The sequence below is a fragment of the Sinocyclocheilus anshuiensis genome, unplaced genomic scaffold (assembly GCF_001515605.1).
Source record: "Sinocyclocheilus anshuiensis isolate Anshui unplaced genomic scaffold, SAMN03320099.WGS_v1.1 scaffold1922, whole genome shotgun sequence".
In the NCBI taxonomy this organism is placed as follows: Eukaryota; Metazoa; Chordata; class Actinopteri; order Cypriniformes; family Cyprinidae; genus Sinocyclocheilus; species Sinocyclocheilus anshuiensis.
The window spans coordinates 1,422-15,959 of NW_015547741.1; the positions used below are offsets into that span (position 1 = coordinate 1,422).

Below are 14,538 nucleotides of genomic sequence, written 5' to 3' on the forward strand. Positions count from 1 at the left end.
AATATCGATACCGTTTTGATATCGCGATATTGATAATATCGTTACATCCCTATTACTAATGCAGTAATAGTCAGTGTTACCAACTTAGCAATTTTGTTGCAAAATTTTGCAACTTTTCCGACTTACCCAAGCAACTGTTTCTTCCAAAAGCACCTAGCAACAAATGTAGCAATTTTAAAAATGTATTTGGCAACTTTTAGCAACGTTTGATAAGTGACTCAGACAATAAAAAGGTACACATTTTCCATCCAAATCACACAAAAAGAGGAAACCAAAGATGCCTAGCAGTCCACACATCACGTGAATTGAGTTAGCTGCTATTTGCAATTGTTCAATTTAATAATCTTAATGGTATTGAAAAAGGCTTCAACTGTATAATATGAAATGTTATTATTTACAAATTTATGGCTAGGATTTTTCATTATATATCCACATAACTGCATGAAACCCAAATTACACACAAAAAAACTGATGTAGAATTTACTTTGAACAGTTAGTACACTGTAAGAAAAATGGAAAATCTTTCAGGACATTATCCATTATCCATCATCCTTTGTAACCCTGTAACCCGAAAACACAATGCGTAATTTAAAATGCAGGAAAAAAACCAATACGGAAAATTCTTTCATATTAACTTAGTAGATTGTGCCATATTTTTACAGACTTTTCTTAGAGTGTAGCATACTAACTAACTCCTAATACACTGCTTAAAGCATAATTGTTGAGAATGTGTAGTATTACTAGTTTACTAGCTATTAAGACAAAAAAAAAAACTTAAAAATACAGTTATTTATATTTTAATATTATATTATGCATGTGTGACCCTGGAGCACAAAAGCAGTCTTAAGTCGCTGGGGTAGTCACATATTATTTTAAAAACAAATCTAAATTAACATATACCATTTTTTTTTTTGCTGTTTGATGTTTGATATTTGATGTTGTGACACAATTTTGCGTCGTGGTTACACAATGACATCACGTCACTTAGCAACAAATCGACCTTCCTTCAGCAGCTATAACCTATAACAGCACTGGTAATAGTTCACATCACAGTTAGTTGTGCGTCTGACCTGCAGCCGGAGGTTGAAGCTGTCTCTCCATTCTCCGTTGACGGTGCAGTGAAACATAGCGGTCTGTCCGGCGTTCACCTCCACGCCTTTGCTATGCAGAAAGTGCGGCGTGTTCACTGCAGAAACACAGACGAGCCGTTAACTCACTCAAACATCTCACTCTAGCTCAATAAAACACGTCCATATAACAGCAGACGAGAGACAGGAATGAGATCTCACTAACATCTCAATCAATTCTCAGCAGTGAGATTAAGGAGAAATAGTACCCATAATAATCTCTCATCGAGATCTCAAACTGTGCTCAGATCTGATCAAATAAAACAGCTTGCAATCAAAAGTCAAAGATCTCAACAGGAACTTTCTTTCAGCAATATTTTTGTTTTGTTTTACAGTTAAGATATTCAATTCAATTCAAGTTTATTTAGCACTTTTCATACAAATCATTGCAAAGCAGCTTTACAGACAATTAAGTTTCTACAATATATTTAGTAGTAGGTATTAAATATATTGTAGATATATATTTATATCTCCTAAATACATATCTACAATATATTTAGGAGATAAAATCACCTAAAATGCAAAATTAAGATATTAAAACTTATTTTAAGAGAATTATTTTATTTATACGTTCTTCAATTTATTTAAATTTTTGTTATATTTATAAATATATATTTATTTTTATTGATCTGATTGCACTGTATTTTATGTGTAGTCATAAATTATATTAATTTTAAATAAATTTTTTAATCATTTTAAAAGTTTTTTTAAATTCATTTTTTAAATTATTTTTTATGATTATTTTAATTCATTTTATGTAAAGCACTTTGAATACCATTGAAATGTGCTATAGACATAAACTTGCCTTAACAACATCTAGTGATGTTTGTACTTGAAACAAGCAAAACAAATATTTAAAAATAAACAAATCTTATTCTCATCTATACTAAAACATCTCATGCAATCTCTCATATTCTCTCCAGATCAATAAAACACACAGTGCGTCCAAAAACAGCAGAGAAAGACGTCAATATAACAATCTCAACTCTGTCTCAAACTCTGCTCAGATTTGACAAAATAAACAAAGTTTGCAATCAACAGTCAGAGATCTTAATAGGAACTCAAATATTTCTCTTATTCTTCAGTATTTTGTTAGCTATGTCTATGTAACGTCCATAACGACTGTTGCATCGAAAGCAAACTATATCTAACAAAATGAAATTTCTGTAATTTTATCAATACATTTGATACAATTTTTACATTTTTTTTAAATCTTGTTTTAGTTACTATATCTACAAGTTAAGATATAATTACCTAAAATAATTTTCAGAAAGTAATTCTTTCATTTGTATTATGCAATTGTTTATTTTTTGAAATTTTACTTTTCTTTAAGCACAGACCTCGCAAAAAATTATGCAGTTTCCTGCTAAAACAAAAAAAAACTATACCAAACAAAACATTGTTTCCTTTATCAATCATTTTTATTTAATCATTTTGTTTTTTTTCTAGTTATCTATATCTACAAGTTAAGATATAATTACCTAAAATAATTTTCAGAAAGTAATTCTTTCATTTGTATTATGCAATTGTTTCTTTTTTGAAATTTTACTTTTCTTTAAGCACAGACCTCGCAAAAAATTATGCAGTTTCCTGCTAAAACAAGAAAAAACTATACCAAACAAAACATTGTTTCCTTTATCAATCATTTTTATTTAATCATTTTGTTTTTTTTCTAGTTACTACAGTATATCTACACACTTTTAAATTAAGATATAATTACCTAATAAAATAATTGACCATAATTTCATCTTTATTTCTTTCATTCGTTCGTTCGTTCGTTCGTTCGATTCGTTCATTCATTCATTTATTAATTAATTCATTCATTCGTTCGTTCGTTTGTTAATTCGTTCATTCATTCATTCATTCGTTCATTCGTTCGCTCGTTCATTCATTCATTCATTCATTCATTCATTCAATTCATTCGTTCATTCATTAATTCATTCAATTCATTCGTTCATTCATTCATTCGTTCGTTCGTTCCTTCCTTCATTCATTCATTCATTCATTCATTCATTCGTTCGTTCATTTGTTTGTTTGTTTATACCTAAAAAAGGAAAACAAGTATTCTGAAATCAAATCCTATTCTCACTGAGACTAAAACATCTCATGCAATCTCTCACATTTTCTCTAGTTTAATAAAACAAGCAATAATGTCCAAAAACACTGCAATAATCTCTTTAGTTTCAGACAAGATCTCAACTCGGTCTCAAACTCTGCTCAGCAACATTTGCAAATCAAAAGTCAGAGATTTCAAGAGGAACTCAAATGTGTCTCATCAGACGACCTGAGCTGCTCTTCTAATTCATTTATAGCTCTATACTAATTCTATTGTAAATCCAACACACATGCTGATTCATTGATTAGAGTTCAATGTAATTTTAACCACAATCTCTTCAACTTCATTCATTCATTCATTCATTCAATTCATTCGTTCATTCATTAATTCGTTCGTTCGTTCGTTCCTTCATTCATTCATTCATTCATTCATTCATTCATTTGTTCGTTCATTTGTTTGTTTGTTTATACCTAAAAAAGGAAAACAAGTATTCTGAAATCAAATCCTATTCTCACTGAGACTAAAACATCTCATGCAATCTCTCACATTTTCTCTAGTTTAATAAAACAAGCAATAATGTCCAAAAACACTGCAATAATCTCTTTAGTTTCAGACAAGATCTCAACTCGGTCTCAAACTCTGCTCAGCAACATTTGCAAATCAAAAGTCAGAGATTTCAAGAGGAACTCAAATGTGTCTCATCAGACGACCTGAGCTGCTCTTCTAATTCATTTATAGCTCTATACTAATTCTATTGTAAATCCAACACACATGCTGATTCATTGATTAGAGTTCAATGTAATTTTAACCACAATCTCTTCAACTGTGTGAGCATTTCAAGATGTTTTATTACTGATATCAATATCACCCTCTCAACACAAAAATCATTATTGGTTCTCATTTAATCTGCACTCAGCTAATAATATTCCCCTAAAACTCTAACCTTAACTCTATTGATTTAAGAGCGAGCGGAGGCCGGCGTGTTCTCATTAGTCTCTACAACAAAGCGCACTCATATCTGGGTCAATATGCATTGAAAACCAAACGCATCTGAGAGATGAAAGCTCATTTAAATCAGGTTATGACGTCTAATATTTGACTGGGTCCTCTCGCAGGCCACTGTGACCTTGAATTGATCCGCAAAAACACTGCTAATTCAATCAGTGCCTGCCTCCATTCGTCCTTGCGCTCTTCAATATTTCAGCAGCCATATTTCATCTCTGAGTATGTTCAGAAAGAAATACTACACTCTGAAAAATGCTAGGTTGTTTCAACCCAACTTTGGGTCAAATATGGACTAACACAACTGTTGGGTTACATTTTTACATCAAATTTATAACCCAAAATAGCATTTTTTAGAGTGTAGCATTCTGCGTAATGCATATACTGCATATTCTATAATGCACATTAAATATCAGGCAGTGTTGATTTACACTGAGTGCAAATAGCTCAACTTGTTAGCAGTTACTCTGCAGAAATCATTTTTGACTTGTTTTCTACAAATATCTACATTTTCAAAAATAAAGATACTTTACTTGAGAAGCAAAATGGCTTAAGATATTGTGTCTTGTTTTCAGAAAAACATTTAAAATGAAGCGAGTTTAAGCTCAAAACAAGAAAACTAAATCTGCCAATGAGCTCAGAATAATAAACTTGTTTTCTCTGTGATTTTTAGAGGATTTTGGAATAAAACATACTGACTTATAACCCCACCTAAAAGTTCAAATAAAAATAAAAAAGTTTAAATTAATTAATTAATTTGTGTTTGTTTTTGGCATTTGTTCCCTTGTGATGTTCCCGATCAAACATGACCAGCCAACCAAAAAATAGCTTATAAATGTCAAGTTATGCTATATTATTAACAAACATGTTTTTGTTTCAATCAGCACAGGTTTTGTATTTCTTTTTGGAACTGATTGATCGTAGACCCTGAGCTTATGCACTTTAAATTAAAAAAGAAAACCATCAAAACATTGAACCCAAGATTTGTCGATAATATAGCATAATGAGAGACTGACAAGCAATTTTTTAAATAATTATTTTCAGTACAGTGCAAGGGTTAAATGTATTTTTCTGACCTCATTGGTAGGTATTTTTCCCGTTTTAAGCATAAAATCACTTAGTTTTGATACTTTTTCAAACAATAAGGCTTAATATCTTAAAGTCATTGTGCTAGTATTTTGATTTAAGAATTAATTTAAGAATTAAGACAAATATGCTAAAAAATATTTGTTTTTTTTTGCAGTGTACACTACCTTATTTTAAGTCAAGAAAGAGAGAGATGTTAAAAACCATAAAGTCCTAAAAATGCAAAGTCCCTAAAGAGTGAAGTGCACTGCATTATAGGATACAGTATTGAAAATTTAGACCATCTGCATATTCCATGTGCATTCTATTTGCATTTTGTGCCTGCATTCAATCACTGAACAATAAACAGTTAATACGAGGATAATCCAATCAAACACTGGTGTTACAGTCTCATTCATCAGCATCTGCACACGTCTGTTTTAAACTGCATTATTTATATATTTAGACAGTATGTACTACAGTATGCATCTCATGGGCATTCTATATTGCGAACATAATAACAGTATGAGATAAACAGAGATACACATTATGACACACAGTTGGATTTTTAGAAAGGAAAATTTAAAAGAGGAAAAAGAAGAATTGGGGAGATTCAAAAAATATTATTATTCACGCAATGGCAGCAGTAAATTATTCACTTGTAATCCATTAAACAGTAACTGTAATCTGATTATTAGCATTTTAAAACAATCTAATTACAAGTACTTACATTTTTTTTTTTTGAATCAGTTATTACTCAGTATATTTCATCAGTATATAATTTAAAAGAACTGTTTCCTATTTTGTTTATTACATATTTTAAAATGTAATTAATTCCTGTGATGTAAAGTTGAATTTTCAGCAGTCAATGCATATTTAATTCAATAATGAAAAGCATTATTGGGAGAAAAAAAATACACTAATTAACTGTTTTTATGTATATGCATGAGTTTGGAATAATCCAGATTGTTTTATGTTTCTGAATGAAGTCTCTTCTGCTCACCAAGTCTGCATTTATTTGATCAAAAATAAATTGTGAAATCTTATTACAATGTAAAACAGCTGTTTTCTATGTAAATATCTGCTAAACTGTAATTTATTTCTGTGATGTGCAGCTGTATTTTCAGCATCATTACTCCAGTCTTCAGTGTCACACATATATATATATTATATATCAGCTTTTTTTATATATATGGGTCAAAAACGAAAAAGGGTTTAAGCACAAGAACAATAAGTGTAATACTGCTTTAAAGTGTTGTCCCCCCCCAAAATTTAAAAGAAATCTTCTGTTTAATTTAATTGCGATTTTGTTTTTGTTTTTCCGAGCAAAAAATAAATATCCTAAATTTTCCCGATTCACCCCAAATACTAATTAGTTGTAATTTTAAATTTTTAAAATGTATCCGAGGTTTTGCCCATTTGTCAGTAAGTTTTTTTTACTCATTTAAAGCACAATAAAATTTAACATGCTCTCTTATTCTTTTATATATTTTAATATGTACAGGTCAGAATGAGCATGTTGTTTGAATTTTTACATAAATATTGTGTTACACTGAATGACAACGTGACATTATTTCAACCAAATTTTGACATTTTATCCTTCAAAAACTTATTTGAAACCTTAAAAGTAGACACTTTACTTCTTTTGATGCGGACAACTTAACGTCTTTGACCCATATATGAATCCAAACAAACACTGACAAATCTATTAAAATCAAGTTCCCAGGTTCCATAACAGTTAAATAAAAGCTGCCTTGTAAGTGTGCTGCCTATGTAGACAGCAGAATCCCTCTTGACCCTTTCCACCCTCCTCCATTCATCCTGATAACAGCGTCTCTTTTACACCCTGATATCTCTCCAGCACTACATGAAAGCTTTATCGTCTTCTTCTCTCCTCTGTTCTGTCTTTTGTTTTCTTTATTACACTCTCTTTTATGGCTCGACTTCAATGCCTGGAGAAAGACAGACGATACTGATATTTGGAGGGTGGCAGGAAAAGGCCAAGGCGCGGGTGATGAGGGAGCTTTTACGACAGAGACGGTAAGAGTCTTACTGCACTGATGGCCCTTGAGGACCACGTTCTTGATGGCCAGCAAGCCGCGCTGCCCGGAGGTCACCGCTTCAAAGACGATCTGCGGAGGAAAGAGAAAGCTCATAAGCACAGTGATAAATGGACACGTTCTCAAAATGCCACACACAGGAGTCCCACAGGGTTCGAGAAGGTGAGGCTTTACACAACGGCGCGCGAAGATGAGGAAAGCACCATTCACAACGGTCATTAGTGCTCATTAAAACACCATTTGGCTTTAGTTATTGTTTTTTTTTTCATGACCCCTTTAACTTTATTAGTTCATTCATGCAAAAATCCAAATATATGACAATTTTATGAATGAATGAATTAATGATATTTATATGCATTTCAAATTCTTTATCACAACTATTAATTAATTTATTTATTATACTTGGTCATTTTTTTATGCATTAATGTATTATAATTTTTTTTTTTAAGTAAGAATCCACTACTGTCAATTTTTCTGTTTTGCCTTTGATGAGCATAAATAATTTAAAAGTAAAAAAATAACTTTCAATTGCTTTCAACTTTATAAAAATGTTTCTCTCTCTGGATTTTGGTTTTTATTTTATTATTATTACTATTTTTATTTATTTATTTATTTTATTTTATTTTTAAATTGAGAATGTGACAAATTGAAAAATGACAGTAGACATAACAAATTACAGAAAAATTAACAAAAATCACCACCACCAACAAAAAGGGATAGCCTATATCAAAACCAAAGATAGATATATGAATAAACATAGAATGTAAACACTTTCCACAGCCTTTTAATATATGATAGGGAGAGAAATAATAAATAAGAGAAAAAAATTATGTTAGCGTACAGTTGTGATGTATACTAATAATGACAATAATAAGTCTACATTTAGACTTTGGCTTTAGTTATTGGACCAAACTTGTTAAATCTGCGGCGTTAGGGGAGCGGGCTCCAAGGGTGCTCATGGTGAGTCGGTTGTCTGTCAGATGGCGGCGTTTATAGATGCGGTAAATCACGGCTCTATCAGTGAGGTGCTGTGGCAGCATGTGCTAAATCTGCTCGCTTCACTCCGTTTATACAGCCAAACAATTCAACTCGACAGCCGGACTCTGGGGGTCAGGGCTAAAGAGCGCCGAGTGAAGGATTCTGGGATGCATGCTCTTTGCTAAGGTTTCTATTATGATGCATATTCCGTGTGTATTCTCTGGCGCAGGGCAACGTCACGGTCACACTGACCCACGCCAGCTGTTGACCGCGAATATGACATGATAAAGCATATCAAATTAAATATACAGTGAAATATAGTTGAGATCAGATCAATGTGAATTTTACTAGGGGAACCCTGCCAAAAAACCCTGAATTTTATCCCGCAGAACGCGATTTTTACTGGGGATCCCCTCGAAATGCATTTGGGCTTGTTTTTGGCTAGTTTTGAGTTGCAGTTGGGCGGGTTTTGTTGTGAAAACCTGGCAACCCTGATCTGGACATCATGAATTGAATGAATTCAAATATGTATCTGTTCATCACATAAACCAAACCTTAGATGACATGGAATATATAGCAAAATCATATGGACTATTAAACGAAATGTATGATTCTGTTATCTTTTACTCTCCCCAAAGTTATTTCAGACCCGTATGACTTTCTTTCTTTTGTCAAACACAAAATACGTTATTTTGAAGAATGTTTTCTGTCATCAGCAGACTCTTACCGCTCTTACGGACCTGGACGAGACAGAGATGAGTCATGGTTTGATGAGATGAGTCGTGAGACTAGATGAGAAGAGGTGATATGAGAGGAAAGACAAGACAAATCAAGAGGTGAGGTGAGACAAGATGAGATGATAGGAGATGAGCGGAGGCTAGATGAGGTGAGACTAGATGAGACAAGATGAGAAGAGACAAGTTATGATATAACACAAATGAGATGAGACTAAAGGAGAGATAATATAATATGAGAAAAGTCTAGAGCAGAGGTGAGATGAGAGGAGATGAGATGAGACAAGGTTTGATGAGATTAGATGAATCAAGATATTCAAGAGAAGAGTAGATGAGAGCTGAGATGACACAAGAATAGAGAACGAGATGAGACGAGACGAAATGAGACGAGACGAGATAAGACGAGGCTAGACGAGACGAGGCGAGACGAAATAAATCAAGATATTCAAGAGAAGAGTAGATGAGAGCTGAGATGAGACAAGAATAGAGAACGAGATGAGACGAAATGAGACGAGACAAGATAAGACGAGGCTAGACGAGACGAGGCGAGACGAAATAAATCAAGATATTCAAGAGAAGAGTAGATGAGAGCTGAGATGAGACAAGAATAGAGAACGAGATGAGACGAAATGAGACGAGACAAGATAAGACGAGGCTAGACGAGACGAGGCGAGACGAAATAAATCAAGATATTCAAGAGAAGAGTAGATGAGAGCTGAGATGAGACAAGAGAAGAGAATGATATGAGACAAGACGAGATGAAATGAAATTAATCAAGATATTCAAGAGAAGACTAGATGAGAGCTGAGATGAGACAAGAATAGAGAACGAGATGAGACGAAATGAGATGAGACGAGATAAGACGAGGCTAGACGAGACGAGGTGAGACGAAATAAATCAAGATATTCAAGAGAAGAGTAGATGAGAGCTGAGATGAGACAAGAATAGAGAACGAGATGAGACGAGACGAAATGAGACGAGACAAGATAAGACGAGGCTAGACTAGACGAGGCAAGACTAAATGAATCAAGATATTCAAGAGAAGAGTAGATGAGAGCTGGGATGAGACAAGAGAAGAGAATGAGATGAGACGAGATTAAATGAATCAAGATATTCAAGAGAAGAGTAGATGAGAGCTGATATGAGACAAGAGAAGAGAATGAGACGAGACAAGACGAGATGAGATGAAATTAATCAAGATATTCAAGAGAAGACTAGATGAGAGCTGAGATGAGACAAGAATAGAGGATGAGATGAGACAAGATGAGACAAGACAAGATGAGACAAGACGAGATGAGATGAGATGAATCAAGATATTCAAGAGAAGACTAGATGAGAGCTGAGATGAGACAAGAATAGAGGATGAGATGAGACAAGATGAGACAAGACAAGATGAGACAAGACGAGATGAGATGAGATGAATCAAGATATTCAAGAGAAGAGTAGATGAGAGCTGAGATGAGACAAGAGTAGAGGATGAGATGAGATGAGACGAGATGAGACTATATGAATTAAGATATTCAAGAGAAGACTAGATGAGAGCTGAGATGAGACAAGAATAGAGAACGAGATGAGACGAGACGAAATGAGACGAGACGAGATAAGACGAGGCTAGACTAGACGAGGCAAGACTAAATGAATCAAGATATTCAAGAGAAGAGTAGATGAGAGCTGAGATGAGACAAGAGAAGAGAATGAGATGAGACGAGACTAAATGAATCAAGATATTCAAGAGAAGAGTAGATGAGAGCTGAGATGAGACAAGAGAAGAGAATGAGATGAGACGAGATTAAATGAATCAAGATATTCAAGAGAAGAGTAGATGAGAGCTGAGATGAGACAAGAGAAGAGAATGAGATGAGACAAGACGAGATGAAATGAAATAAATCAAGATATTCAAGAGAAGAGTAGATGAGAGCTGAGATGAGACAAGAATAGAGAACGAGATGAGACGAGACGAAATGAGACGAGACAAGATAAGACGAGGCGAGACTAAATGAATCAAGATATTCAAGAGAAGAGTAGATGAGAGCTGATATGAGACAAGATAAGAGAATGAGACGAGACAAGACGAGATGAGATGAAATTAATCAAGATATTCAAGAGAAGAGTAGATGAGAGCTGAGATGAGACAAGAGTAGAGGATGAGATGAGACAAGACGGGACCAGACGAGATGAGATGAATCAAGATATTCAAGAGAAGAGTAGATGAGAGCTGAGATGAGACAAGAGTAGAGAATGAGATGAGATGAGACGAGATGAGACTATATGAATTAAGATATTCAAGAGAAGACTAGATGAGAGCTGAGATGAGACAAGAGTAGAGAATGAGATGAGATGAGACGAGATGAGACTATATGAATTAAGATATTCAAGAGAAGACTAGATGAGAGCTGAGATGAGACAAGAGTAGAGAATGAGATGAGATGAGACGAGATGAGACTATATGAATTAAGATATTCAAGAGAAGACTAGATGAGAGCTGAGATGAGACAAGAGTAGAGAATGAGATGAGATGAGACGAGATGAGACTATATGAATTAAGATATTCAAGAGAAGACTAGATGAGAGCTGAGATGAGACAAGAGTAGAGAATGAGATGAGATGAGACGAGATGAGACTATATGAATTAAGATATTCAAGAGAAGACTAGATGAGAGCTGAGATGAGACAAGAGTAGAGAATGAGATGAGATGAGACGAGATGAGACTATATGAATTAAGATATTCAAGAGAAGACTAGATGAGAGCTGAGATGAGACAAGAGTAGAGAATGAGATGAGATGAGACGAGATGAGACTATATGAATTAAGATATTCAAGAGAAGACTAGATGAGAGCTGAGATGAGACAAGAGTAGAGAATGAGATGAGATGAGACGAGATGAGACTATATGAATTAAGATATTCAAGAGAAGACTAGATGAGAGCTGAGATGAGACAAGAATAGAGGATGAGATGAGACAAGATGAGACAAGACAAGATGAGACAAGACGAGATGAGATGAGATGAATCAAGATATTCAAGAGAAGACTAGATGAGAGCTGAGATGAGACAAGAGAATGAGATGAGAAGAGAGATGAGCTTTGTCACACAGGTGAAAGCAGTGCTCAGATGAGTCTCATTATCATCTCAGTCTTGCCTCATGAACAGACTGTGAAAGCCCCGGGATGGCGTTTGTGCGCTCATCCTTCTCTAACAATTTATATAATCTGTACTGTATTAAATGTTATAGAAACAAAGGCGATCAACTCTTTAAACATTAAAATAGCAGCATCTTCTGTCTGACTGCAGCTCGACACACAGCACAGCGGCCCCTGCAAACACTCAGATGAAGCTTTTCCGACCAAGTGTGTCGAGAAGCAAACAAACTTCTCATCGCGCTAATGACATTATACTGGAATTACAATTAGCATCTCAGGACTGAAGATGTTTGGTTGCACTTAAATCTGAGCTAAACTGTAGAGCAGCTGTTTCCTGAGTCAAAGATGCTCACAAGGACGTCTGAACGGGACAAACGCAGAACGCATAAAAACTAAACGCCTGTCACAATCAATTAAAAGTTCTGATCGCTGACCTGATCGCACCAATTAGCACAGCGGCTTCAACCGCATCGTTCTAGCGAGAAAAACATCAAATCAAGCCTGTAATTACAAAATAATGTCCAAAGCACCAGGTGGTTTCATTTTGACGATCACTTACTATACGGTGCAATTAAAGCGATCTATAATTATCCTGACATTGCTAATTAGATACACATTCACTCTATTCTTATTACACAGAGCGATGCATGTGGCATCCTTTCAAGAGCCGTAATAACACACGCTAGTTAGAGATCAAATATCATCCAGTTGAGCTAATCGGGCAGCATTTGAAATCATTCCTAAATGCAGATGGGATGGAAATATCTCTAAGAATAGAAAGGAAGAAATACAGACGCCAGCAAATGGGCGTCTCCTAGGGCTCGTTATACTCATCGATGTCAGATATGTGCATGTTCAACCGCTCCCAAAGCCGGAATGTGTGTGGGTGCGTCTTTCTGACAAATGTGCTGGATGTTTTCATGAACACCAGTGAAGAAACATATTTTAGGCTGCTGAGGTTAAAACCACAGACGGACAGTCTCCGTTTACCGCGGTACTCACTACACACTCGCTGCGTGTTTTTCTGAGGGTTACATGTGTGTGAATGAAGAACTTCAGGTCAGATCAAGGTTGCATGGACTTCTGCTCCTTTAGCAGCTTTGTTTCTCGTGTTAAAATGTTTTTATTTGGAATTTCGGCAGAGGAACATTTGTAACTAGACAGTTTTAAATGCAAACACATAAAACTTACATTATAATAAAATAAGCATGAAGCAAAGATTCACATAAAAGTAATATTAATTGCATGGAAATATTAAAATGAACAGAGAGAGAAAAATAAATGAATCTAAAAATAAATAAATTAATAATTTTCCACTACAGCAGCCCATATGGCAAAAAAAGGGCAAATTACATTCTATTCATATGCTAAATATATGTTGTAAACAATGAGGCTCAATTAAAGATATTTTTGAAATTTGAAATATATTTACAGTAGTTTCAAAATGTATTTAAGGGGGTAAAAAAAAATACATTTCTAATCTTACAACAGCCTACATTTAGGCTAAATTTTTAATAAATATATTTCAAGATATACAAAAATGGATGAAAAAATATACAGTATTTACACAAATATATTTTGAAACATATTTTAGCAAATATGTTTGGCCATTTTTTTGTATATTTGAAATATCCATCAATTATGAAACAAATTTCGGAGTCATTATTCCGATCAATTCAGTTCAAGTTTTGTTTTCATCTGATCGTCCGATCAGTCAAATCAATAATATTACTGAATATTAGGTGTCTTTTAAAAGATGTGACCAATAAAGGTTTGAAACACCATTAGAGTAAATGAGTAAAGTAATTTTAATTAATTTAATGCAATCAAAAGTTCAGTAAAGCATGAATAATGTACCAGAACCCAACAGAATCATTGATCTGGTTTATGAATCTTCTCAAACTCCTCGAGACGTCATGATCACGTATGGCAGGGTCTGGCACTGTTTCTCCTAATCAGGCCGGGTCTCATCGTAACCTCTCTCGCCCGCTCCTCAGCGCCGCTCTAATGGAGTAATTTACCCAAACATGCTTCTCCTGCGCCGGGTCACCGGGGCTCGTTCCACCAATTAACACGGGGCTCCGTCAACACCCATGAGAGCCGCTTGCTAATGACCAGCATGTGTGAAATCAGAGCCGTCGCTCTCTCTCTCTCTTCAGCACATGTGGAAATGAAGAGCTACAGGAGCAGAAAATGTGATTCTCTTTCTCTCTCACCGAAGGCCAGATTTTCATTATATTCACCTGAAATTGAGGGTCAGGTGACATAAAGACAGAAAATAACATGTGACCAATACCCATCTGACCACACACACACACGCACACACACACACACACACACACACACACACACACACACACACACACACGCACTCGC

At 34.7% G+C, this 14,538-nt stretch overlaps 1 protein-coding gene across 1 annotated transcript in view; it reads right to left on the minus strand.

Moving 5' to 3' along the window:
* Positions 1–1,070: 1,070 nt before the first annotated feature.
* LOC107704472 (receptor-type tyrosine-protein phosphatase mu-like) overlaps positions 1,071–14,538 on the minus strand; it is a gene marked incomplete at its 3' end in the record, with an annotated part of 101,046 nt that continues 87,578 nt past the window's right edge. The window contains exons 4-5 of the mRNA XM_016507402.1: positions 7,304–7,382; positions 1,071–1,186 (exon numbers count right to left, since the gene is read on the minus strand). Of these exons, the coding sequence (XP_016362888.1) occupies positions 1,071–1,186; positions 7,304–7,382 (195 nt within the window). The remainder of the gene's footprint in view (positions 1,187–7,303; positions 7,383–14,538) is intronic.